Source organism: Rhinoderma darwinii, chromosome 9 (assembly GCF_050947455.1).
Source record: "Rhinoderma darwinii isolate aRhiDar2 chromosome 9, aRhiDar2.hap1, whole genome shotgun sequence".
NCBI lineage: Eukaryota > Metazoa > Chordata > Amphibia > Anura > Rhinodermatidae > Rhinoderma > Rhinoderma darwinii.
Window position 1 is genome coordinate 64,480,889 of NC_134695.1, and position 23,756 is coordinate 64,504,644.

Consider the following 23,756-nt stretch of genomic DNA (forward strand, 5'->3'; position numbering starts at 1 on the left):
TGTGCAGCCCTCCCCATTACATGCTGCACGTATATGGGGAGGTGAAATGTTCTCTTTAACAAGGTATTTGAGAGCTGCGCCGCACATGGTGCCGGCGAAGCTGTTGGCCGCGTCACGACCGTGTCAGGGCCGCTTCGTGTGGCCTTACCCTAATACTATACATCTTTATTGTTTGCAGATAAGCCTTGTATACTCACATAAAGCTTCATTTTTGGCAGTGCAGTGAAGAAAAAACACAAAGGGGTGGATTTATGAAAGGCTAAAAATCAGTATTCTGGCATTAAAAAATGACAAATTTAGGTGCACACTTTTTGGAGTTTTCATTTTACACAATGCAGAGCATTTATAAAAAGTGGGTGTGGCTTTGAAAAATGGGGCGGAACAATCAGCAACCCGTCAAATTGACTATAATTTATGCCAGAATGTGGCGTAAATTATAACAGAACTCTACTGAAGGTCGCAGCTGCTGCGGGTTCCCCCTTCTGGCGCACAGAAAGCCAAAGATGCAACTAATTTATAGGTTGTGTCTTACTCCTGCGGGCTCCATACTAAGACTGGCATTTAAAACGCCAGTCAGTACATCTGGACCAAAGTCTAGTTTTTATAAAAGTCACACAATACGTTGAACGGGTTGTCGACATTGGACAATCCCTTTTTCTTAGAAGGGTTTCATGATGTTAAGCTGATCACAGATAGTCAAACTTTCTTAAATTTCCCTGCAGCGCCTCCACAGGGGAAAGTAAGCATTACACAATTCCAAATTAGCTGTCCATGTAATGCACGGACGTGAGTCCTCCAGAGCGCTCTCTGCTCAGGCTAATAGATGAGGATCCAGAACTAGGGACCTCCATTAATAACTTAGACTCTCCTAATAGGATATTTGAAAATGTCATACCACAATATTTAATTCATACAAACAAGTTTAGTCTTTCGAGCTGGGGCGGGATCACCAATGGGGTTTCTTCTAGAGAGTTGTCCACATATTGTATGTAGGACATATCAGATGAGGGTAAACCGTGTAAGAAACACCTGTAAAAAGAATAGTTCATGGCAGTAAAAAATAATGGTTCCTCCCACCGCGTCTCATCCAGGGGGTTGCAGGATTCTGCACAAAATCATTCTCCAATCATTTCTATACAATGTCCCGAGGATCTGCACACGCGTCGTCCTCTATTTGGCCATGTCTATGAGGCTCTGCAGGGAGGTGGGCACCCAGGTCTTCTCTCCCTGCACGTACACAACACCCCTGTCTATGTAGATGACAATACGGTTGAAGTTGTAGAGCTGCTTCCCTTCATGCCGCTTGCCGATAAGAGGCATAAAGACGATGTTGTGTTCCTCTGCTTTAGATTGGATCAGGTCCTTGAAGTTCATAGGGACTGTAGCGACTCCAATGCCTCTCTGTGCAATGCTTTCTGCATCCCGTCGCTCCTGCATGGCTTCGTACTGGAAGTCTTTCCTTCTCTCCGTCTGGGTCAGGTAGGCTATGCTTTCCCGAGCTCCGGGCTGCATGTACGCACCTGGGGGGGGGGGACAGAGCATTAGACCATTGCACATCCATCATCTTATATCACGACATAATGTCCTTCATCCCGGACTGGATCACAAGTAGGAGCTAAAAGCTTCCGTTATAATCTCGACTCTCCCCACGACTGTATTACAGTCCATACAAGTTCTAAATTGCACTATTAAATTCTGTGGGCCCAAACTAAACCCCCAATTCTGTACAGAGATATTTATCTCCAAAATACGGTGCTGCCTGAGGCCCCATACAGCGGCCTAAATACCATTTATTACCTATCCATAGATTAGGTGGGAAGCGTTAAATTATTATGGGTAGGGCTGGGCGAGCTACATCAAAATCACAATTAATTGAACATGTAACCCCGAATACGAGTAATGAACGATTATTTAGGCAATGCCCCTTTTTTTATTTTACATGCCGCTCCCCTATTTGCATGCCACACCATTGAATATATATCCCAAGCCTGCTGTATACTACTGTATATAATAAACCCTGTGAAACTGCCCCCATGCAGTATAATCCCCCCCCATAGTGGCCACCACACAGTATAATGCCCCCATAGCTGCCCCCCACACAGTATAATGCCCCCATAGCTGCCCCCCACACAGTATAATGCCCTATAGTGCCTAATAAAATACTCACTTAACCCTGTTCCCACGATGAGTGGAGGAGATCCCTCTGCTCCTCCGTTCTGTGCACTCCGTGGCTCGGCGTAGACAGGCGCGATGATGTTACTGTATCGCGCATGTGTGTGCCGAGCCGCTTATGGCCGGCATTACATAGTAAATGATAGAGCAGGGAGCGGACGGCTCCCTACTCCACTATTTGGTTCAACTGTTTCTGCGTCCTGAGGATGCAAATACAGTTGAAACCGGGAAAAACGAACCCCAAAAAACTAAATGCGCAAGATGACGTCTGTTTTCTACGCTGAATTTAGTTTTTTTTTTGTTTTTTTTTCGATTGATTGCTCAGCCCTAATGGTGGCTCTTTCTGCTCAGTCTCCCATTGTCTCTAATATAGTTTGCGGTTATTGCGAGGCTATAAAGATGGATAGATAATAAAATAAAAGTTGTTGATTTGGGCAGGTGTGTACTTACCAACGTTCGAGGACACGGCTCTGTTCATTATGTCCAATGCTTCATTAAATCGGTCCTTGATTCCAGGATGGGCTAAAACCTGATCTGAGAACATGGACTTCCAGCCAAGATACCACTTCGTTATCTCCTCATAGTTTGGATTATTACTGAGCCAGGAGCACAAGACCTGCAAAGACCATCATTAGTCAGGCCGCAGATCTACAATTGGGTTTGCATATATAACGCAGGCAGAACTATAGGAACCAATGATTGCACATGTTAGTGGTGCAAGTGACAAACAATGAATACATTGCTGGACATCATGTCCTCACATGCTGGAAAATAATTTCTACAGACAGTTGCTTACAACTTACACTCTTGCAATCTGTTTATATAGCACAGACATCAAATAATTTTCCCCTCCATTCAACTTATCATTTAAACTTTCCCACCCCTATAAGTCAATAGTATATGCAAAAAAAAAAAACAAAAAAAAAAAAATACACATTAGGCTTCGTTCACATCTGCGCTAAGGCTCCGTTCCGACTGAGCTTTCTGTCGGAACGGAGCCCTGAAAGACACGAACGGAAACCATAGGTTTCCGTTTCCATGACCACTGATTTCAATGGTGACGGATACGGTGTCCATGGATTACGTTTGTCTCCGTTGTGCAAGGGTTCCGTCGTTTTGACGGAATCAATAGCGTAGTCGACTACGGTATTCATTTAGTCAAAATGACGGAACCCTTGCACAACCGAAACAAACGGAATCCATTGACACCGGATCCGTCACCATTGAAATCAATGGTGATGGAAACGGAAACCTATGGTTTCCGTTTGTGTCAGTCAGAGCTCCGTTCCGACGGAAAGCTCAGACGGAACGTCGTAACAGAGCCCCTAGTGCAGATGTGAATAAAGCCTTACTCTATTTATCAGATGCCTCTTTACCCCTATACCTGGCTATTACATTGTCTGACTGTTCAGAATCTCTGCGCTCACTGAAAACAACGTCAACAACGAGGCATGAAAGATGTCAGCTTTCAGGCTTGCCAGGTCTTCTGTATCATGAAGGAGTAGACGATGGGGACATGAGAAGATGGGGAGCTCAGCCAGAAGACTGATATGAATGCTCTGCTGGTCCATTAGCAGCGGGCACAGAGTTGTGAGCCGGGGGGACGGGGTGCAGTGCTCCTGAGTGTGGGAGAACATCATAGCAGCTAGTGTTTGCCCCTTCTGAAACTGAGCTCATGGACAACTGACAATTATAGAGTGAGTGTCCAGAGGCGGACGACCACTGAAAAATGGCCGATACTGGGTTGTAAATAAAGCCCTCTATGACTCAAAATATGAAATGTTTTGATATACTTACCGTAGTGATTTTATTTTACATGTCAGAAGTTTATATTTTTTGCATCAATTAGTTGCCAAAAAAAAGCGTTAAAGATTAACTAAAAATCTGAATTCTCTCCAATAGTAGAGAGAAGTAATGTAGAACAAGGGACTGGATTAGCACACAAGCCACTTACTGCACACGTCAGCTCAGTGTCTTTGAAGCCCAGCCATACTGAGACTTTGGGAAGCACGAGCCCAGTTTATAATCCACTTACCTGTAGCCACTTTGGAAAGAAATGTTTCTCCAGGAGTCCAACGAGGCTGGAAAGAGCGATCATCCCCTCCCAATCCAAAATCCAGTGGAACACGTCCATGTGCTGCTGGTGCGGATTAATGACAAACTCTCCAAGACACAAACCTGTAAGAGACAGTGACACCTTCTTCAAAGTCTTGTTTTTGAATGATGCAAAACGTCTCTATGCAGCAAGTGCGGAACTAAAAGTCTCGGCATCGGACGGAAAGTAATTGCGCACTTTTTTTTTTTTTTTAAGCACAGATACAACAATTTCTGGTACTGTCTGTTAAACGTCCAGAACCCAACCAGTTATGTTTATTCATAACCAGGCAGCAGAGAATTTCACAAGTATAGGTACGAGGTGGAACAGGGAAATGGTGTTAAGGTAGGGCAATATTCCACAATTTGCGACGATAAAGAAAATTGACATGCATATTGTAAGAATAATATATATCACAATATCTAGCCCGAATTTTAAAGGAAATGACAAAAGGCAGGCCTTGATGATTCCCTTAAAATGAAGCAAAAAAATGGCCATCCATGTAATCCATGGACAGGCCAGGTCCGCCGTAGGCGCTCTTAGACTGGCTCTTCATTCTGGCTCATAAAGGAGGTCCCCTATGACGCTCATATGTCCTAATAGGGCAATGGACTGGGGTTGCCAACCCCTTTAACAGAGCAAAGCATTACTCCAGCGCCGCTGGAAGTTTTGGACGCTAAAATTAAGTAGCTGAAGCACTCGGGTGAACGTTGTGCTGCTTTGTTTCAGAACACCTTTCCTCAGAAAGCCGAGCGAGCATTGTACAGACTTTCTACTGAGCCCATACACCACTCCGAGGAAAGCCAAATCAGAAACTAAGCGCCTCAGCGCTCATCCGAGTGTTTCTGCTGCTTCATTTTAGCGATCAATGGGGGTCTCAGTCCTCGGACCCCACCGATCAAAACATCTGACATGTCAAAAGCTTTTTAAAAAGTTTAGCTACCCTTTAAGGCTAGGTCCACGCTGAGCAAATATGCTGCAGATTATTTGTCTGAAATTTTCGCAGCGTTCACATGAAACGTCATCACAGGAGGCTGCCTGTAATGAGAGCTGCCAAGGGAGCAGAGATGCGTTGCGATGAGAGCACCAGGGGAGGTGGGTGAATATAGCGGTTTTTCAGCCGGCCCTGCGGTTTCTGGGTCGTATCCGACCAGTGTCAACATACCCGAAGAAGTGATCTAACGTGCAAAAGGTCCCAGGGCTGGATCATCACGATATTGGAAATGTCAATATCCCTATATTAAAGGGTAACTAAACGTTCAAAAAACTTCTGACATGTCATAATGACATGTCAGAAGTTTTGATCAGTGGGTTCCGAGCACTGAGACCCCCACCAATCGATAAAACGAAGCGGCAGAAGCATTTGGATGAGCGCTGAGCCACTTAGTCTCTGATCGGCTTTTCTCAGAAAGCCGGGCCATTGGTGTATGGGCTCAATAGAAAGTCTATGAGTCTGAACACCACTTTCCGAGAAAAGCCGAACAGAGACAAAGCGGCACAGCGCTCACCCGAGTGCTTCTCCCGCTTCGTTTTAGTGATCGGTCTCAGTGATCGGACCCCCACCGATCAAAACTTCTGATATGTCAGAAGTTTTTTTGAATGCTTAGTTACCCTGTAAGGGTGATACAATATCTTAAGCCTTCCTGAATACTGGTTGACTGCTCAACATTTTCAGGCAAGGAAGCACAGTAATTAGAAGTAATAATACAGTGTGCGATATTTAACAGCACCCCAACTACAATAGCAGCCACATCATCACCTTACAAACCGGTCCTCTCCGAGCACAAGGCAATAAATTGAAGATGCGAAGACCAAAACTGCTTCAAATGACACATGAAAAGTTTCAATCTCCCCTTATATATGACAGGCGTCAATGTTTACGAAATATTTTAGTGGATTTCTCACAACTCATCTTACCCAACTTGGGCGCAATGTTTTTGATCATGAAGGCTTCCCAAGATCCGGGGGTAAAAACCTCTTTCCAAGGCTGAAGGATCAGCTTGGCTGAAGAGTCGCTGGGGTGCCACTTCTGGAGGGCGTTGGCTAGCTTGTTCCTGATTGGAGAGAACAGCGGCTCGAGTCGAGATTGCATTAATGGTAGCCAGGGGTGAATCCATGAGTGTATTGGTACAGTGTCTGTCAGCGGGTTCCAGTTCTCGACCTTAATACGTAAATGCCGTAAACAGTAAACCACAGACTAATATAACAGGAGGTTGGCAGAGTTGAAAAACAAAATATACATTTCTAAAGGGTATGGAGACTTTTGCAGTAACATTTCCTACTGCTCCAGTGTATCTTAAAATAACAAATTAAGAATCTTTGCAAATATTTTTGGAAAAAATTTCTGTTGGTTTTGTGGATCCAGCTCCTATGCAGACCTATGCATCTCCACGGTTACAGACTACAAGCGAAGCGTGTGTAGTCTGATCCTGCAGTTGTGTGTTACTCTTGCTAGCCTAAAGACAGTAGAAGAGGGGGCCGATGAAAAGAAGTAAAATGTGACTGTAGGATCAGACCACACAGGGTTTGTTCGGAGTCTGTAACTGTTGAGACACAAAATTCAGCATAGGAGCTGTATACAAAAAAAACAGGAGTTTTTTTTTTTTAATCAAGACTATATGCAAAGTTTCCTAATTTTTTACTCTAGATACATTTAGAGAAATAGAAAATACATTGGGCACGGACTTCTAGGTGACATTCTGCGTGAATTAGCAGTAAAAAAAATTTCATTGTACTGCAGAAATACCAGCACTCCCTCCCACTAAACCCGTGAAGATAGTGCCTGTTCACATCAGCGTTGGTTTTCCGTTCATGGGTTCCGTTGCAGCTTTCCATCGGAGGAACCCATAAACGGAAAGCCAAAACGGACACTAAAGCTTCCGTTTGCATTACCATTGATTTCAATGGTAATGCTTCCGTTTGCCTTGGTTTCCGTTTCTGAAAGTTTTTGCGGAAACAATATCGTAGTCGACTGCGCTATTGGTTCCTGCAAAAAAAAATAAAAAATGGAAACCTTACGGAATGGAAACTAAGGCAAACAAAAGCATTACCATTGAAATCAATGGTAATGCAAACGAAAAGCTTCCGTTTGGATTTCCGTTTATGGGTTCCTCTGATGGAAAGCTGCAACGGAACCCATAAACGGAATGTGAACTCAGCCATAGTCACATTTTGTATCCCTCTGAATAGCAAGATTTTAAAAATAAATATAAATAAATAATATCCATGCAATGAAGCCTATTGGGCTTTGTTCACATCAGCGTCCTGGTTTCTGTTTATAATGGGAGCCAGGATGCAGTGCCGTTTACGTTTTATGACGATTACGACCGGACTTCTAATGGGGTCCATTAGCTTCCGTAAATTTGTAAGAGGAAAATAGTGTCAAATATGAAAAAATCTGTCACCGACCCAGATGTGAGCAGGGTTACTGAGTCACATTTATTCTTATGTCCTCTATCAAAGCGTAGCAATTGAATACATACAACAATACTACAACTCACCTCTTTCTGTAATTTGGGAAAAATTAGTTGGTCCAGTATATTATCCAGAATCCAGACTGGCAACAAGTGGACCCAGCAATCCAAGAAATCCACCATAGGCGCGCAGTTTCGGGGTTGCCATTGTGAGATGATATTTCTCAGGAATGGAACCCAGGTCTCCCAAAGAAGTCTGCAAAAAAAACCAATTTCCAGCAATAAATCTCACTATGAATACAGTTATCTCCATCTAGATCTAGAGGCCGGAAACATTGTGGGACCAGGTTGGGGGGAGGAGGGCGACTGGCTGCTATACAGTGTATTGTGATATTTCCTATTGACGTCATAAAACCCTTTTGTAGGAAACCCCTTTAAAGGAGCTACTTGGGATGTGAATTTTTTTTTTTTTTAGTAGGGCCCGGAAACGAAACAAATAAACCAAAAAAACAATACTTACCTATCCCTGCTCCCGGCGATCCAGCGCTGATGCTCCGGCGGCACAATGAGGCTCGCTAGTGACGAAGCGTTATTTCTTTTTGGCATAATGCCAGAAGTGCAGCACATGACCGCTAAGCCCTCTGATTGGCTGCAGTGGTCACATGATACTTGCATGTAAACAACCACCGGGAGTGCCTCCAGAGCATCAGCGCTAGATCGCCGGGGGCAAGGATAGGTAAGTATTGCTTTTGGCAGATTTATTTATTTAATCTCCAGCCGCTACTAAAAAAATTCACATTCCGCATAACTCCTTTAAGTAAATGGCAATGAACGGTTATGTTTTCATTAAAGGTCTGGTCAGATCGAGGAGTCAGAACGTACCTATGATAGGTGTCCATAGCTGCGTCCTGTGCACTGTGGGACAGGTGTCCTTCCTCCAGGAGATTCTTCCACTTGGTCATGATGTCAATACCGTACATCGGGTCCTAAACAAAGATCAATCAGGATTATCCATTTATGTCACAATAAAAAAAAACAAAAACATAAAACATGTTTTCATTGTGCAAAAGTTCTAACACATATAAAAAACAATACAAATAGAGTATCGCCGTATTCGCAACCCCTTCCCTCTGCTCTTGTGTGTCTCTAGTGGTCCTCAGTCTTATACGCCGTGCAATCCAAGAGCCGTCACTGCGCTATTGTTTCCGCCAAAAACGGAAACCTTACGGAACGGAGACGAACGGGGAAACCGTTCGCAACGGAAGTGTTACCATTGGAATGGTCATTCAAACAGAAGGTATGGTTTCCATTTGCCTTTCCTCTGACGGAACCCATGAACAGAAACCAAATGCTGATGTGAACACAGCCTAAAAAGTTAAGAACTTGTTTGTAATAATAATTACAAATGGAAAATGAAAACCAAATTAACCACCTAATTCCAGTGTGTCCAAAAACATCCAGCAGACATAAGACCGGGGTGACATTACACGGAGGTGACCGGTTATATTAACAGTAGTGGTTCTGCAGGAATGGAGTGTGAATGAACATTAGGACTGGGGTACCGTGGTGGATTGACCCTCCATAGATCTGGACACCCTTCTTGGAGCTTCGTACTCGAACTTCGTAGTGTAACTAAACTTTAAAAAAACGTTTGACATGTCAGAAGTTTTGATCGGTGGAGGTCCGAGCACTGAGACCCCCAGGAAGAAGCGCTCGGTTGAGCGCTGTGGTGCTTCATTTCTGATTGGCTTTCCTCTGAGCTGTGAACGACCACCGCTCGCTCGGCTTTCGAAATGAAGCGGCACAGCGCTCACCCGAGCACTTCTGCTTCTTCGTCTTAGAGATTGGTGGGGGTCTCAGTGCTTGGACCCCCACCGATCAAAACTTCTGACATGTCACTAGTACATGTCAAAAGTTTTTTTTTTAATGCAATTACCCTTTAAGTTTTAGGCTAGAACCAAATGCAGCCACTTTGTACCAAAATTCAAGTCATAGTGGGTGCTCTGTCACCACTACCTTGCAGCTAGGTAATAATAATCTTTATTTATATAGCGCCAACATATTCCACAGCGCTTTACTATTTGGAAAGTAAAAAACAAGTAAAATGACAAATATTCAAAACGAACTATCAATGGGACAGAAGGAGGCAGGTTCCGGTCCATAAGAGCTGACAATCTAAATGTACTTAGAGGAGGGACACATCGGTACAATTTTGTCCAGGGCACCAGCCCTTGTGTTGGCAAAGGGAATAAAGCTGCATAAACCCGGCACCCAGCTGGTACCTGAGCCAACGCAGATACAAAGTACAAAGTGATGCAACACGAGTTGAGGAAAGGGTGGAGATATTTGTGTACGGGATATGGTGTAAAGTATATAGCAGCAGGGTAGTACGACAGAGGCAGAGCTACCCGCCACTGTTCGCTGCTTGTCTACTACTGACCTGATACCGTACATTAGGTCTGGACGAGGGGTGCCCCCGCTCCGAACCCGACATCTGTATCAGGTCAGGTAGAGGGTTTTCCTGGGAAGGGGGAAGAAATACGATGATGCTGATATTGTAACGATTCAATATGGTGGAATTCCTAAGATACCAGTATACCGTGACTCTTTACCGTATTGCGTGAATTAAAGTGTGCTTCACATGGAAACAGTACAATAAAAGCCGCAATAAAGTCTGCTCTGCACTCACCCGTAAAGGGTTCCAGTCTTTGAAGTATTCTTTCATCAGAGGATAGACGATCGCAACCGACAGGTCTGTCTTCTCTGACATTTTGTATTCTTCGTAATACTTGTCTTGCAGCATTTCGAAAACGCGCGCGCACTCCTCCAGCGTCAGGGGATTGTCGCAGCCGGGCTGCATCCTCTGCTCGCATTCCTCCACGGTCTTCAGCACTTGGCTCAGGTTACTAATGGCTTTGTCCTCCCTGGATAACACTTCGGATAGTTTTCCCAACTCGTGAGTGAGATTCACAACCATGTCCTTCTCGTACTGCAGCTGCCGATCATTCTGGATGATCTCCTGCTCCGTCATCTCGATCAGTAGCTGCAGATTGTGCTCTAGTTCAGGTAGGACAAACCCCTGTGGCTTCTCCTCCTTCCCAACCGCAGGTGCCTCTTCTGGGATGTTGTGTTTGTGGGAGATCTGGCTGTAGCTGTAATAGACTTTCTGCTCTCGTCCCGTCATATCAATCACCTGAAAAGAGGAAAAATACAAAAAAATGTGATGTCGGTAAAAAGGCATTGCAGTTCTAGTTATCTTCTTACACAGCAGCCCGTATCGCAACTCATGACAATAGACGTGTTGATATCAATGGCAATTCCAAAGGAGCTTTGTGTCGGTGATCAAGGTGGTTCAATTGGACCCTTAGCACTGGGAATTACCAGACAGACTCCACCCCACTAATATTGTCTTTCCACATGTCTGAAGAGAACAATAAAGTGGAATTCCCCTTTAAATACAGTTAGCAAAAGCATGCTGAAGTTTTTTAGGTAGAAATAGTAGTAAATATTGCCCTGTAGTTGTCGTTAAAGGGTAACTAAAAACTTTTAAAAAAGTCTTTTGACATGTCATAGGTTTTGATAAGTGGGGGTCCGAGTACTGAGACCCCCAGCGATCGCTAAAACGAAGCAGCAGAAGCGCTCGGGTGAGCGATGTGCCTCTTAGTTTCTGATCGGCTTTCCTCTGAAAGCCAAGCGAGTGGTGTACGGAATAATAGACTTTCTGTTGAGCCCGTAAACAGCTCCGCGGAAAGCCAGTCAGGAACGAAGCGACTCAGCGCTCACCTGAGCTCTTCGTTTTAGCGATCGGTGGGGGTCTCAGTGCTCGGACCCCCACCGATCAAAACTTTTGACATGTAACTATGACTTCAAAAGTTTAGTTACACTTTAACATAGAGGAATTATAAAATGTTGCTGGGAAAATAGACACAAACACTGCACTTAGAACATTTCGATTTCAATCCCACCGAGTAGAAGTCCGTTCTATAGAGAATATAAAGCTCAGCTGTATTTTCTGACACGTTGGACTGGCAGAACAAACCTTGACTTGTGATATTTGCTTCTGCGGAGCGGACATTACTTTACTACCAATCCCCTTGGCTTTGAGCTCCTCCACCGTCTTATAGGCATATTTGGGTTTCCTCTTGCCTCCACTTGGGTCTTTTCTCCATTGACTCAATTCTTTCTGAAATTCCTGGATACAATATAGAAAAAGGAGACAAACTGCTTATTATGATGTATATTTATACTAATGATAAAAAAAAACATGTTCCTATTATGTTCAGACAACAGATTTTTCTATTGGAAAAATACTTTGCGGATTTGCCTGAGAATCCAAGGAATGGAATCCGAGGCGGACCCTCAGATTTCTGCTGTGGGGCAACCTGTGCGTGGCTACTTGATGTGGTTTCCGCATCCGTTGTGGGAAGATGGTCTCATTGGAACACGGCTGGCTATATTCCCACTTGCCATCAACCCGGTTTCTAACGGAAACCACAACCTCGTACAACGGATACCAACAGCGCCTGATGGACCCCAATGACTTACAAAGGAATGTGTTGGGTTCTATAGTGGTGTCAGTCATTTTGATGGGAAAAATAGCATAGCATGAAAACCTATTCTCCCCAAGAAATCTGACGGAACTGCTGACGGAGGCACCCGAACTGCGTTTCTGACGGCAGTGTGAACAGAGCCTTACTGACCTTTTCTTCCTCTTCCTCCGAATCCACCATAGGGAAATCCTTCAAGGACTGCTTGGTCCGTTCTGAGCCGTAGGCGCCCACTGCTCCTTTGCCTTTTCTTTGCTTGGCCTCAATAGGAGCAATGATACCTGAATAAAGACCATACCTATTTTAGTCTCTTCATAATAAGAATTTATTAAAGGGTTTGTCCGGTTTCAGCAAATAAAGATTATTCTCAGAATAATGAAGAGTCAGGGCCTCTTCACATCACCGTTCGCTTTCCGTTCCGGGGTTCCGTCGGTGGTTTCCGTCGGGTGAACCCCGCAACGGAAAGTGAAACCACAGCTTCCGTTTCAGTCACTATTGATATCAATGGTGACGGAAACATTGCTAATGGTTTCCGTTTGTCACCATTCCGGCAGGTTTCCGTTTTAACAACGGAATCAATAGCGGAGTCGACTGTGCTATTGATTCCGTCGGAAAACCGGAAACCTGCCGTAATCGTGACGAACGGAAACCATTAGCTTCTGATCTTTCAGCCCTTTTTCGGGATGTTTGCGGCCCGAAAAATGGCTGAAAATAGGCCTGCGTGAACATACCCTTTATATTTCACTTTGGGCTTTCTCCCTGAAGGTGTTCTTCCCTTATTATTGAGCGTTATATACTATACATAGACCATCTGATAATCCAGAATATTTGATAATTCAGCACCTATTAGGTCCCATTATTGTTGGATTAATACGACGCTCATAGATCACGCTACTTTAGGCTTCAGTTGTCACCAGTAATTGTGTCATTATTAATATCTCAGAACTCCACCCGGAGCTTGTTGATTGATCACTTTATCTTTAGTGGATTATGGTTAATCATTTCCAAATATGCAGTTACCTTGAGCGTTCTTTCCCAAGCCTCTCCCGGAAACGTAACCCATCTTCTGCAGGAGTTTCTGACCAATTCCTTTGGTATGTCTCTCCCAAGATCCAAAATCATTACTGGACTTGATTCCTCCGGCAAATGTTTTCTGTAAAGGTTTAAAATTCCCACCCTGCAAAATACAGACACAATACAATTCTTAAGTTACGGGAAGAAATTGGTCACTCAGTAAATGGAACTCAATTGACGTTCAAATCAACGTATTTTAAAGGCGCTATTTCACAGATCAAGCCACGGGTGCAGCACTGCTGAGTTCACACCAGAGTTCACTATTCCGTTGTGCCATTAGAGGAGCAGAATAAAAGGAAAAAACGGAAGTGTCGGTTCCGTTGCACGACGGGCACCAACGGAACCCATTGATTTTACTGAAAACGATAACGCAGCAAGCTGCGCTATTGTTTCCGGTAATCTTGGCCAGATCTGCGACGGAGGCCCCTTCCAACGCAGAGGCTATGTTCACACGGAGTATTTTGCAGGTGGAATTTCTGCCTCAAAATTCCGTTTGGAAGTTTGAGGCAGATTTTACTCTCCCTGCACGCCGATTTTCGCAGCGTTTTTCACCCGCGGCCATTGAACCTCCGCAAAATACGCTTTCTCTGCCTCCCATTGAAGTCAATGGGAGGTCAGAGGAATAAACGCCCGAAGATAGGGCATGTTGCCTCTTTTTCCCGTGAGGCTGTTTTACCGCTCGCAATCAATGGGAGGCATTTTCGGGCTGTTTTTGACGAGTTTTTGGCGCGGTTTCCGCGTCAAAAAACTCTGTGTGAACTTAGCCTTACTGGTTATATTCATGTCTTATTAAAAAATATTTATTTTATCCCTTAATGTCTTGTTACTATGATTTTTTTTAAATCCTGCAGCGCCCCCAGGTGGGACGTATAGCACTGTTCATCCTGCGCTTCCGGACTCGTGAACATAATGGCAAAATGAAAGAACAACATGATGTGCGTACATCCACGTGACCGCTGCAGCCGATCACTGGCCTTAGTGGTCTCAGGCCGTACATGTTAGCATCACCACTGAGGCCAGTGATTGGCTGCAGCGGTCACGTGGATGTACGGCACGTCGCTGAAAAAAACCAAAACGGTTTGGGGATTTAATAGGCAAGTAATAGTTGTTTTTTTTTTTATCACATTTACTGCTGTTAGACTATTTTTTAAAACCCCTTAAATATAATAATGATTCTGTGGTAAATCATAGAAAGGGTTGTCCCAAATTGACAACCCCTGTCCATATATATCCCTTAGCATGGTGTGTAGACGTCATAGATGGGGGACCCCCCCCCCCCACACACACACCCTGTACTAGTCAGAGCAGAGAGTCACTGGAAAGAGCCTCTCCCGGTCTGACGGACGCGGTATTTAATGGTCGTCCGTTCATTTCAATGGGTGTGTAATATTACTGCAGAGGTTTGCAGCTTCCTCCTAGTAGAGGGATTGTTCTAGTTGGGGGGTAACACCTGCAACGCATTCAAAAAACATATAAAATCTAAGTGTGATCTGAACAAATAACATAACCCGGACGCCATAGATGCATTCTGATATAGTATAATAACTGGATCAGCGCACCGTCCTCAGCTTCGTTGGCTGGAACTCCTCCACTTTTGGCGCGGTCTCATTCTCGGAGTCGCTATCAGACTTCTCTTCTGCTGCAGGCTTGCGAATCCCAGCGCTGATGAAATTTACCGGTGCGGAATAGTCGCGAGACCTTAGAGAGAGAACAATATAGTCGTTGTGTGTAGATTTTATACGCTGCGCATCCCACGTCCAATCACAGCCCTCGAAATTATATAATAATGGGAATTTTAAAACTTCCTTAAATTACAATTTTCAGCACGTTCTGTATCAAAAAATCAGAGATAGTACTTGTGGTTGGCGGCATGCTGGTCTAAAGGGGTGTTCCGGGACTTCTAGACTGATGGCCTATCCGAATATCGGTAGCCCCACAGCTCAGTTACATGCAGTGACAAACACCGCGGCCTCTTCATAGTTTACCAGGCACAGCGTCGTACATGTCCGTAGAAGCTGAGCCTGGGATTGCGGTTCCGGTCCCATTCAAGTGAATGGCACCGGGCTGCAGAGGACTCTTTAGATGTGTACGGCGCTGTGCCTGGTAAACTATGAAGAGGCTGTTTAAGGGTACAGGGCAGAGACCAAGACACATATTTAACCCAAAAATATTTATGGTCTACTGCTACCAGGGTGTCCAGCTTGTAGACATCTTATACGGAGTGCCCCCTAATGGCAGCAGTGGACCGCAGATTTGTAAAAGTATGTTTGTGGGGGGAGGGTCGCTGTTTTGTAGAAAAGAAAACCAGCACCAACCACTCATGAAATAAATTAGGAAAATGCTCTGACTGCAATACACAATAGTATAGTCCAGATTTCAGCAACCATTGGTTCTCCAACTATTGTGAAACTACAACTCCCAGCATGCCAAAGGCTATAATATTCCAGCCAAAGGCTGTCAGGACATGCTGGGAATTGTAGTTTCACAACAGCTGAAGTGACAAGGGTTGCTGACCCCTGGTATAGTCCATAGATGGGTCCTGGTCGGCAGCATCTATGGGCTAACCACGGCCGAAACATGGCTCCGGTGACTCTGACCCGGTCAGTACACCATAGCTACACTTACTTCTTGCCACCAAAGCTTGGCCTCTCGTCATCAGAGTCTCGCTCTGCCCATATGCCGTACGTAGTTTCTTCCTTTGTCTGCCAGTGCTTCCGGCGGTTTGGATTGAACTCATTCTGTATGTCCCAGTCGGTGATCTGAAAGCTTTCCATTTCCACGCCATCGCTGTCTTCATCTTTGCCGTAAAGATGTGACATAGACATGATAACCTCTAGGAGAGAAAGATGGAACTGAGGAAAGCAACACAGGAGCAAAGATAAAATATAATGATGGAGTCCGCTGTGGTTTACTAGGGTCTGGGGCACTACAAGTCTCAGTCTGCAATGACATGGTGGGACTTGTGGTGCCAACGCAGCTAGAGAAACACATACACAGCTTTCCTGAGGTGCGATGAGACTATAGTTTATAGCAGTGGATCCTCCAGCTGTTGTGAAACTACAACTCCCATCATGTCCTGACTGCCGTAGGCTGTGGCTCTATTTCCATTCTCCCGCCCGATCTGACATCAGCCGCGGAGAGACGTAGGGTGTGCCCTGGAGGCCACCGTACTGTAACATCATATTTAACAGAGTCTCGGAGATGGGGGTCTATTAATTGGTATAGGACCCGTGCAGGAGACCATTCAGGCGACGTACAGTTAATTCAGCAACATAACCACCCGGGGTTCAGTTCTAGATCTACTATCAGTTCCGGAGAGATAGTTTTATAATGTGCCCCTGGAGTTTCATACACTGATGTAGCAAATCTTTTTTAAAGGGGCTCTCCCAGAATCATAAATTATCACCTATCCACAGGACAAGTGATAATTTTCTGATTTATGGGAACCCCCCCCCCCCCCCCGTTCTTCCTCACTGATCAAGCCCGGTGAGGAGGACATTGCATGGAGCGGCGGTGGAGCAATCCAATGTCTATGGGAATGACAGAAACAGCCGAGTACAGCGCTTGGCTGTTTCCATCATTCTCATAGACAGTGACTGGAACGGCGGATGTAGTGAGGAGGATCAAGGGGGTTTTGGACCCCCATTCTCGCAATCGGTGGGGGTCCCAGCAATCAGAAAGTTATCACCTAGGTCATTATTTATGATTCTGGGAATACCTCTTTAAGGATGGAATTGCGTAGTAGACTATACGTTATATGCCGTTCAATGGCTTTTCGTGATGTATACTTTGAACGAATACCATATTAGTCTATGGGTGACGAATGTCTAATAGTGGCATCTGTCACCCGTAGGTTATAATGGTATTCATTCAACCAAAAGGGTTCAGGAGCGTCGATGACGTATATATTTTTGACACATATCATTAAATTCGAACAATAAATATGATGTGAAGAGGACTTAAAGGTGGCACTAAAACCTAGCAAACCGCTGCACCTGTGCTCAATCACTGGACGGTGGCAAATGGGATGGCACAATAACATAATCCAACCAGTGAGCATTGAAGTGTTGGAAAAATGGCAATAAACCTCTGGAATGTCACATACTGGGACCTATGGCACATGAGAATGGCAGACGAGCTGGGCACAGAAATACCAATTATGCCAAGACTAGACTACCGCCACTGCTGCAGCCATTATGGGGCTTTGCACACAACGAGAGGGATACATCAACGCGATTACGACAGTTCAGGTTTTCAGCATCTGGATGTAAGAAGGTTTTCATTCCCTGACAGCAAGCAGAGATCTTAAAACATCTTGAAATAAAGTATATTAGAAAGTTGAAGACACAACACAATGTCGCAACAAGATGGACATTTCGCCCGATACACAAAATTTGCATCATGTGATTCAGGTTGGATGCCAATCTTGCCCTTTGGCACTGCTTGGCACAAGAAGACCTACACTAGACTGCACCAAATTTTCCCTACAGGGGTGAATGACCAACAGAGAGGAAGCAGTGACAGACCATGAAGCTAGAGGCTGCAGTGTAGAGCACGGTGGACACGACAAGTAAGCTGCGATATATTTGAATGTACGTGCCGAGGACTGATCAGGTCTGTTCAATAGTGAATGCCGATTATAATCTCGTTGAGCACCGGAAAACCGGGACAGTTGTCATAGTTACCTTCAATCAGGCGCCTCGGCCTTTTACACTGGAATATAGAATTGTACGGAAAGCAGCAACGGACAGGGCATTAGCCACGCCTCTTCCAATGACGCGCCAGGAAGTAGTCGTGCTAGGCATACCGGGAAATGTAGTCTCGTGTAGGGCTTTTTTTTTTTGTTTAGGTCATGTGACAGACGTGCTCGGCTCTAATGCAGTTACCATAGAGACTTAGAGAGAATTCTAGCTCTCACAAAGGCTAAAATGCTGAGACTTGTAGTACCACACGAATTTAGATTTTGATACAGGGTCACTCCTTGTGATTCCTCCTCACATTTTTTCATAGTCTTTAATGTAAAACCTTTCTCACAGTTCCAATCGTACATTAACGTCACTTTTTTTTGTTCACAACTGTCATAAATGGCCTACGTTTACTAATAATTTCCTAGAGGATGGTTTAGTTCTAAAAGTAGGTTATGGAGTTTGTCACAATATACGCCTGGTCCTTGATTAAATTGAAAAAAGCCAATATTCTGTGCCAAAAAAATAAATATTTTGAATTTAATAAATATGGCGCAAAATTCTTATTTCTTTAGTCACGCCTCTAAAGAGAGTTTTAGAAACCAATGCAAAACTGGTTTAATACTGGCGTAAATCACGCTTGCCAAATTTTGAGAAGAAACTTTAGGGAGATTTGTAAAAAGCAGTGGACGAGGCGGCGCAAAATGTTTTGCCCTTATGTCCTGCCTATTTATATAGGATACGTAACCAAACTGCAGCATTTGAATCACAAATAATGCCTATGACCCCCTTCATCACACCCCAGACTCCCTTAACAAATACATAACCCAGGCACCCTAAGTAAATACAGACCCCAAACCGGACCATCCTAAATTATTACAGACCCCCTAAATACGGAGCAGACGCGCAGATACTCGCCTCTCCCCGTTTCTGCAGTCCTCATCTCTCCCAGGTGACCGAGGACTACAGAAGCGAGGAGAGGTATTTCGTTCGAATGTGGGGCACTCTGGGGATTTGCATGCTCTTCCAGGAGTCCGGGCAGGCAGCCGGCTCACAGATAAGGCAGGCCTGGTGGCCTTTATTAGGCCGCTGACTGCCATGTCATCCTATCAGCACCCCAAGATCGCCTCACAGGGTACCGATGGCTATTGACCGTGGTAACTAAGGGGTTAAAAGCTGGGATTGGAGTTATCTATAGTATGGCTGACATCTTCTGTTGATGGCACGGACAAAGCTCTTGTGCCTGCGCCATTCCTACGCTGTAATAGTACGATATGGATTTAAAGAAAATTCCATTCATTTTTACAGAAGCATGGCCGTTGAGTGCGCATTCTTTTTTTTCAATACGGGATTGAGATAAGCGACTGCCAGACACCTCTGATGTCACTCATCCCCAACGGGAAACAAAGAATGATAAAAATCCAACTTTTCTGACGCTTGTTGGCCCGTACCCACACACATTTTATTGTCAGTGGATCCCATCTAAGGGCCCTTTTACACCGGCAAACGCAATGCAAAAGAGCGTTCATCAACTAATTGGATATTTTATGCAGCTAATGTAAACACATACATTACCGATCATTGCTCCTTGTGACTGGAGCAAACGAGCACCGATCGACGATACAGCACGTCAATCGGCGCTCATTTTCACGGACAATGTCGAGACGTCTGAAAGGACCTTACAAGGGTTTTCCCATCGGGGACATTTATGACATATCCACAGGATATGTCATAAATGTCTGATAGATGCGGGTCCCACCTCTGGGACCCGCACCTATCTCTAGAATGGCGCCCCTTAAACCCTGTTCTACTGCTCTGTGTTCCCGCTAAAACGTGTGATTTACGACCATGTTAGATGAAAACAGCGTAGCTCGCCGAGTGAGTGCTGATCCGCTTAGATTCTGTTCGGCTTTTTCCGGAAAGCCGATGTAGCGGTGTACGGGTTCATAGCTTTCTATTGAGCCCGTAAAACGCTACATCGATTTCTGGAAAAAGCCGAACAGAAACGAAGCGGCCAATCGCTCACACGAGCGCTTCTGCCGCTTTGTTTTAGCGATTGGTGGGGGTCTCCGTGCTCGGACTGCCACCAATCAAAACTTCTTACATGTCACTATGACATATCAGAAGTTTGTTGAGCGTTTAGTTACCCTTTACGGGTCTGGTGTATCAAAACTGCCTCAGTGAAAGTATTCATGCTGCCCATAGTAACTATTCAGAGGCCACGTTTCATTTTGTTAAGGGCAAGTTACAAAATGGAAGCTCAATTCTGGTTGGTTAAGCAACAAGATCACGTTTTTTGTCTGGGAAAATTTTGAGCCGATAGGCCTCATGTATGTAAACATAAACAGACATGAACAGGAGGTGTTTCCCATAGCAACCAATCTGATCACTGCTTTCGTTTTCAGACCTGATTACCGGTTGCTATGGGTAACACCTCTAGTTCTTGTCTCCTCTAGTTTACAATCATGACGCCTCTTGTATTTCTCTTTTGCAAGCACAAAACATATCACACCGTGACATCAGACGTGTGATACATTTTATTACAGATTAGTCATTGTCCTTTAAATATATTTATATTTCCCGTACTGAGATGAAGTCAAGAAGGACGACATTTCTCATTACCTAATACTATAATTACTGCCATAAACACAACTATTAATACACAATTAAATGCATTATGGAGTTATACGCCTAATGAACCCGTGATATTGTGAATAGTAAGGGTATGTTCACACGGCAGCGTGCGATACGGCTGAAATTACGGAGCGGTTTTCAGGAGAAAACAGCTCCGGCTTTTCAGACGTAATGGCATGTTGCAGGCGCTTTTCGCTGCGTCCATTACGGACGTAATTGGAGCTGTTTTTCCATGGTGTCAATGGAAAACGGCTCCAATTACGTCTCAAGAAGTGACAGGCACTTCTTTGACGCGGGCGTCTTTTTTACGCGCCGTCTTTTGACAGCGGCGCGTAAAAAAAATGACCGTCAACACAGTACATCGTAAAACCCATTCAAATGAATGGGCAGATGTGTGCCGACGCTTTGGAGCCGTATTTTCGGACGTAATCGGGGCTAAAACGCCCGAATTACGTCCGTAAATAGGGTGTGTGAACCCAGCCTCATAAAGGGATATTAGTGAACTGTGTTTTGACGGATTTGTCCAATTTTTAAGCCAAGGAGCCATTCTTCCCATATTCACTCATAGGGTGTAAATATTGTGCGACACTGTATGCGGGGAATACAGAGATTATATTGTCGTACAATGGTGAAGTAATGTAATGGGGGTATAAAAGCAATGCTATGGGGCTGAAATATATTAGTACATTATTACATTACTCTTATATGGACAGGGGATCAAGAACCTTACTGTGTAAACAGGTCAAATAATGTCCGCTCTAATGTAGCAGGGATGTAATAGCATTTACATAGTATGCGGCACGCAGGCAAAGCCACCATGTAAGTGCGGGCCTGATCAGTGACCTGATAGACCGTGAGTGGCGAACCCATGGCACACAGGAGAATTTACCGTGCGCCACATCATTGGACGGCTGGGACTTCAGTAGCATCAAGAGGAAGGGTCGATGTGCAGAGGTTGTGCTGCATTTGGCGGCCATCTTATTGTCACTGTTATGGGGGTCCTGTGACTGTCACTGTTAGGGGCAGTGGCGTAACTACCGCCGTAGCAGCAGTAGCGGCTGCTACGGGGCCCGCGGCATGAGGGGGCCCGTGTCGCCCGCCAGCACGGGCCCCCACCATGGCCGGAGGCTCCGCTAGCAGCCGCTATGGCTGCTACAGCGGGACGCCACTGATCACTACGGCAGAGCGGGGAGGTATCTCCCCGCTCTGCCACTAACTAGTTCCCAACCGCTGGCTGTATTTTTACGGCCAGCGGTCAGGGACGGGTCCTTAAAACCCGAGCCATAGACTTTCTACGGCTCGGGTTTTAACTTGCTGCCCGCGCGATCGGGCAGCTGAATGTCGGGTCTCCGGCTGTCAGTGACTGCCGGGGACCCTGAGGAGAGGATAGAAGCAGCTTTCGCTGCTTCTGTCTTCTCTGATGACTTGTACACAGCGCTGAATGCGCGCTGTGTACAGGAATAGAGACAGCAGCAGCGGCGCTGTCTCTATTCCTCCCGGTGATCATGTGACTGGTCACATGATCACCGGGTACCGTTAGTGGCAGACTGCTGCTGGGTCTTACTAGACCCAGCACAGCCCTATTAGTGACAATCGTCACTATGAGAGGGCTGATTTCACCTGTAACTGGGGCTGCTGTGCAGCTCCAGTTACAGGGGAAAAGCCTGGTGTAAAAGAAAGAAAAAAAAATATATAAAGTTCCCCAAAGGTCTTTTTTGACCTTTGAGGAACAGACCATAGTAATAAAAAAATAATAAAGTGCAAAAAAAATGTAAATAATAAATACACATAAAATACCCACCCCAAAAAAAAAACGTTCCCTCCGCCAATCATTGTTGTAACGCTAGCACTGACCCAATTACGCTAATATAGACATGTAATATATAAAAATTTACGGTAGACAATGACGATCACAAATAAAAGGTCTATTTTAGGGTAAAACTATGTTATTACCAAAAACAAATAGCTCAAACGAAAAAAGCTTATTTTTTTACTATTATTTTGAAACTTTATGAATAAAAATTCTAAAATAGCAAAAAAGGTGTGTATAAAAACGATAAAAAAAGAAACCTGCATTGTCTACGGAAAAAACGTCGCAAAAATCATGTCGTTAGCCCAACAAATAAAAACGTTATAGCCATTTAACTAACGTGCTAAAAATGGCTAAACGGTGTCTGGTCCTGAAGGCGCAAAATAGAGCAAAAGACATGTATCCCCCCCCCTCTCCACAGGACATGTATCCCCTCTCCACAGGACACGTATCCCCCCCCTCTCCACAGGACATGTATCCCCCCCCCCCTCTCCACAGGACATGTATCCCCTCTCCACAGGACACGTATCCCCCCCCTCTCCACAGGACATGTATCCCCCCCCCCTCTCCACAGGACATGTATCCCCTCTCCACAGGATCTCCACAGGACATGTATCCCCTCTCCACAGGACATGTATCCCCTCTCCACAGGATCTCCACAGGACATGTATCCCCTCTCCACAGGACATCCACAGGACAGGGGATACATGCGTGATCGTTGGAAGCGATAGGGAGAACGGGGGACTGAAAGTCCCCTGAAGTTCTCCATCACAAACCTCGGACTTCCGGGGTCTGTGTCGGCTTCTCCGTAGAAATGAATGGAGCGCCGGTCGTGCTTGTGCGCATGCGTGACCAGCGCTCCTTTCATTTTTATTGAGCTGCGCAGACGCCGGAAGTCAGAGGTTAGTCATGGAGAAGTTCAGGGGACTTTCAGTCCCCCGTTCTCCCTATCGCTGACAGCGATCACTCATGTATCCCCTGTCCTGTGGAGATCCTGTGGAGAGGGGATACATGTATTTTGTAGGACACACTGTAGGTCACATTTTTGTTGGGAGGGGGGACGCTGTATGGCGTTCCCTACGGGGGGGGGGGGTGGCTGTATGGCGTTCCCTACAGGGGGGGTGGCTGTATGGCGTTCCCTACAGGGGGGTGGCTGTATGGCGTTCCCTACAGGGGGGGTGGCTGTATGGCGTTCCCTACAGGGGGGGGGGGTGGCTGTATGGCGTTCCCTGCAGGGGGGGCTGTATGGTGTTCCCTACAGGGGGGCTGTATGGCGTCATCTACAGCGGGGGCTGTAAAAATGGCACTATCTACAAGGGGGGGGGG

The 23,756-nt window shown here is 45.3% G+C and overlaps 1 protein-coding gene across 2 annotated transcripts; it reads right to left on the reverse strand.

The window, feature by feature from the left end:
• Positions 1–248: 248 nt before the first annotated feature.
• Positions 249–21,759, reverse strand: TFIP11 (tuftelin interacting protein 11). Of its 2 annotated transcripts, none has more exons than XM_075838003.1 (13): positions 21,510–21,759; positions 15,927–16,134; positions 14,861–14,999; positions 13,248–13,404; positions 12,381–12,508; positions 11,720–11,872; positions 10,370–10,873; positions 8,563–8,666; positions 7,768–7,936; positions 6,185–6,428; positions 4,208–4,350; positions 2,623–2,788; positions 249–1,520 (listed from the first exon to the last, which is right to left on the reverse strand). In XM_075838003.1, exons 1-13 carry the CDS (start codon positions 21,595–21,597, stop codon positions 1,171–1,173), a joined length of 2,553 nt encoding a protein of 850 aa, XP_075694118.1. In that variant the 5' UTR covers positions 21,598–21,759; the 3' UTR covers positions 249–1,170. The 2 variants fall into 2 exon arrangements, with proteins under 2 accessions (XP_075694118.1, XP_075694119.1); XM_075838004.1 differs by lacking the exon at positions 21,510–21,759 and adding an exon at positions 17,987–18,147.
• Between the last annotated feature and the right edge of the window lie 1,997 nt (positions 21,760–23,756).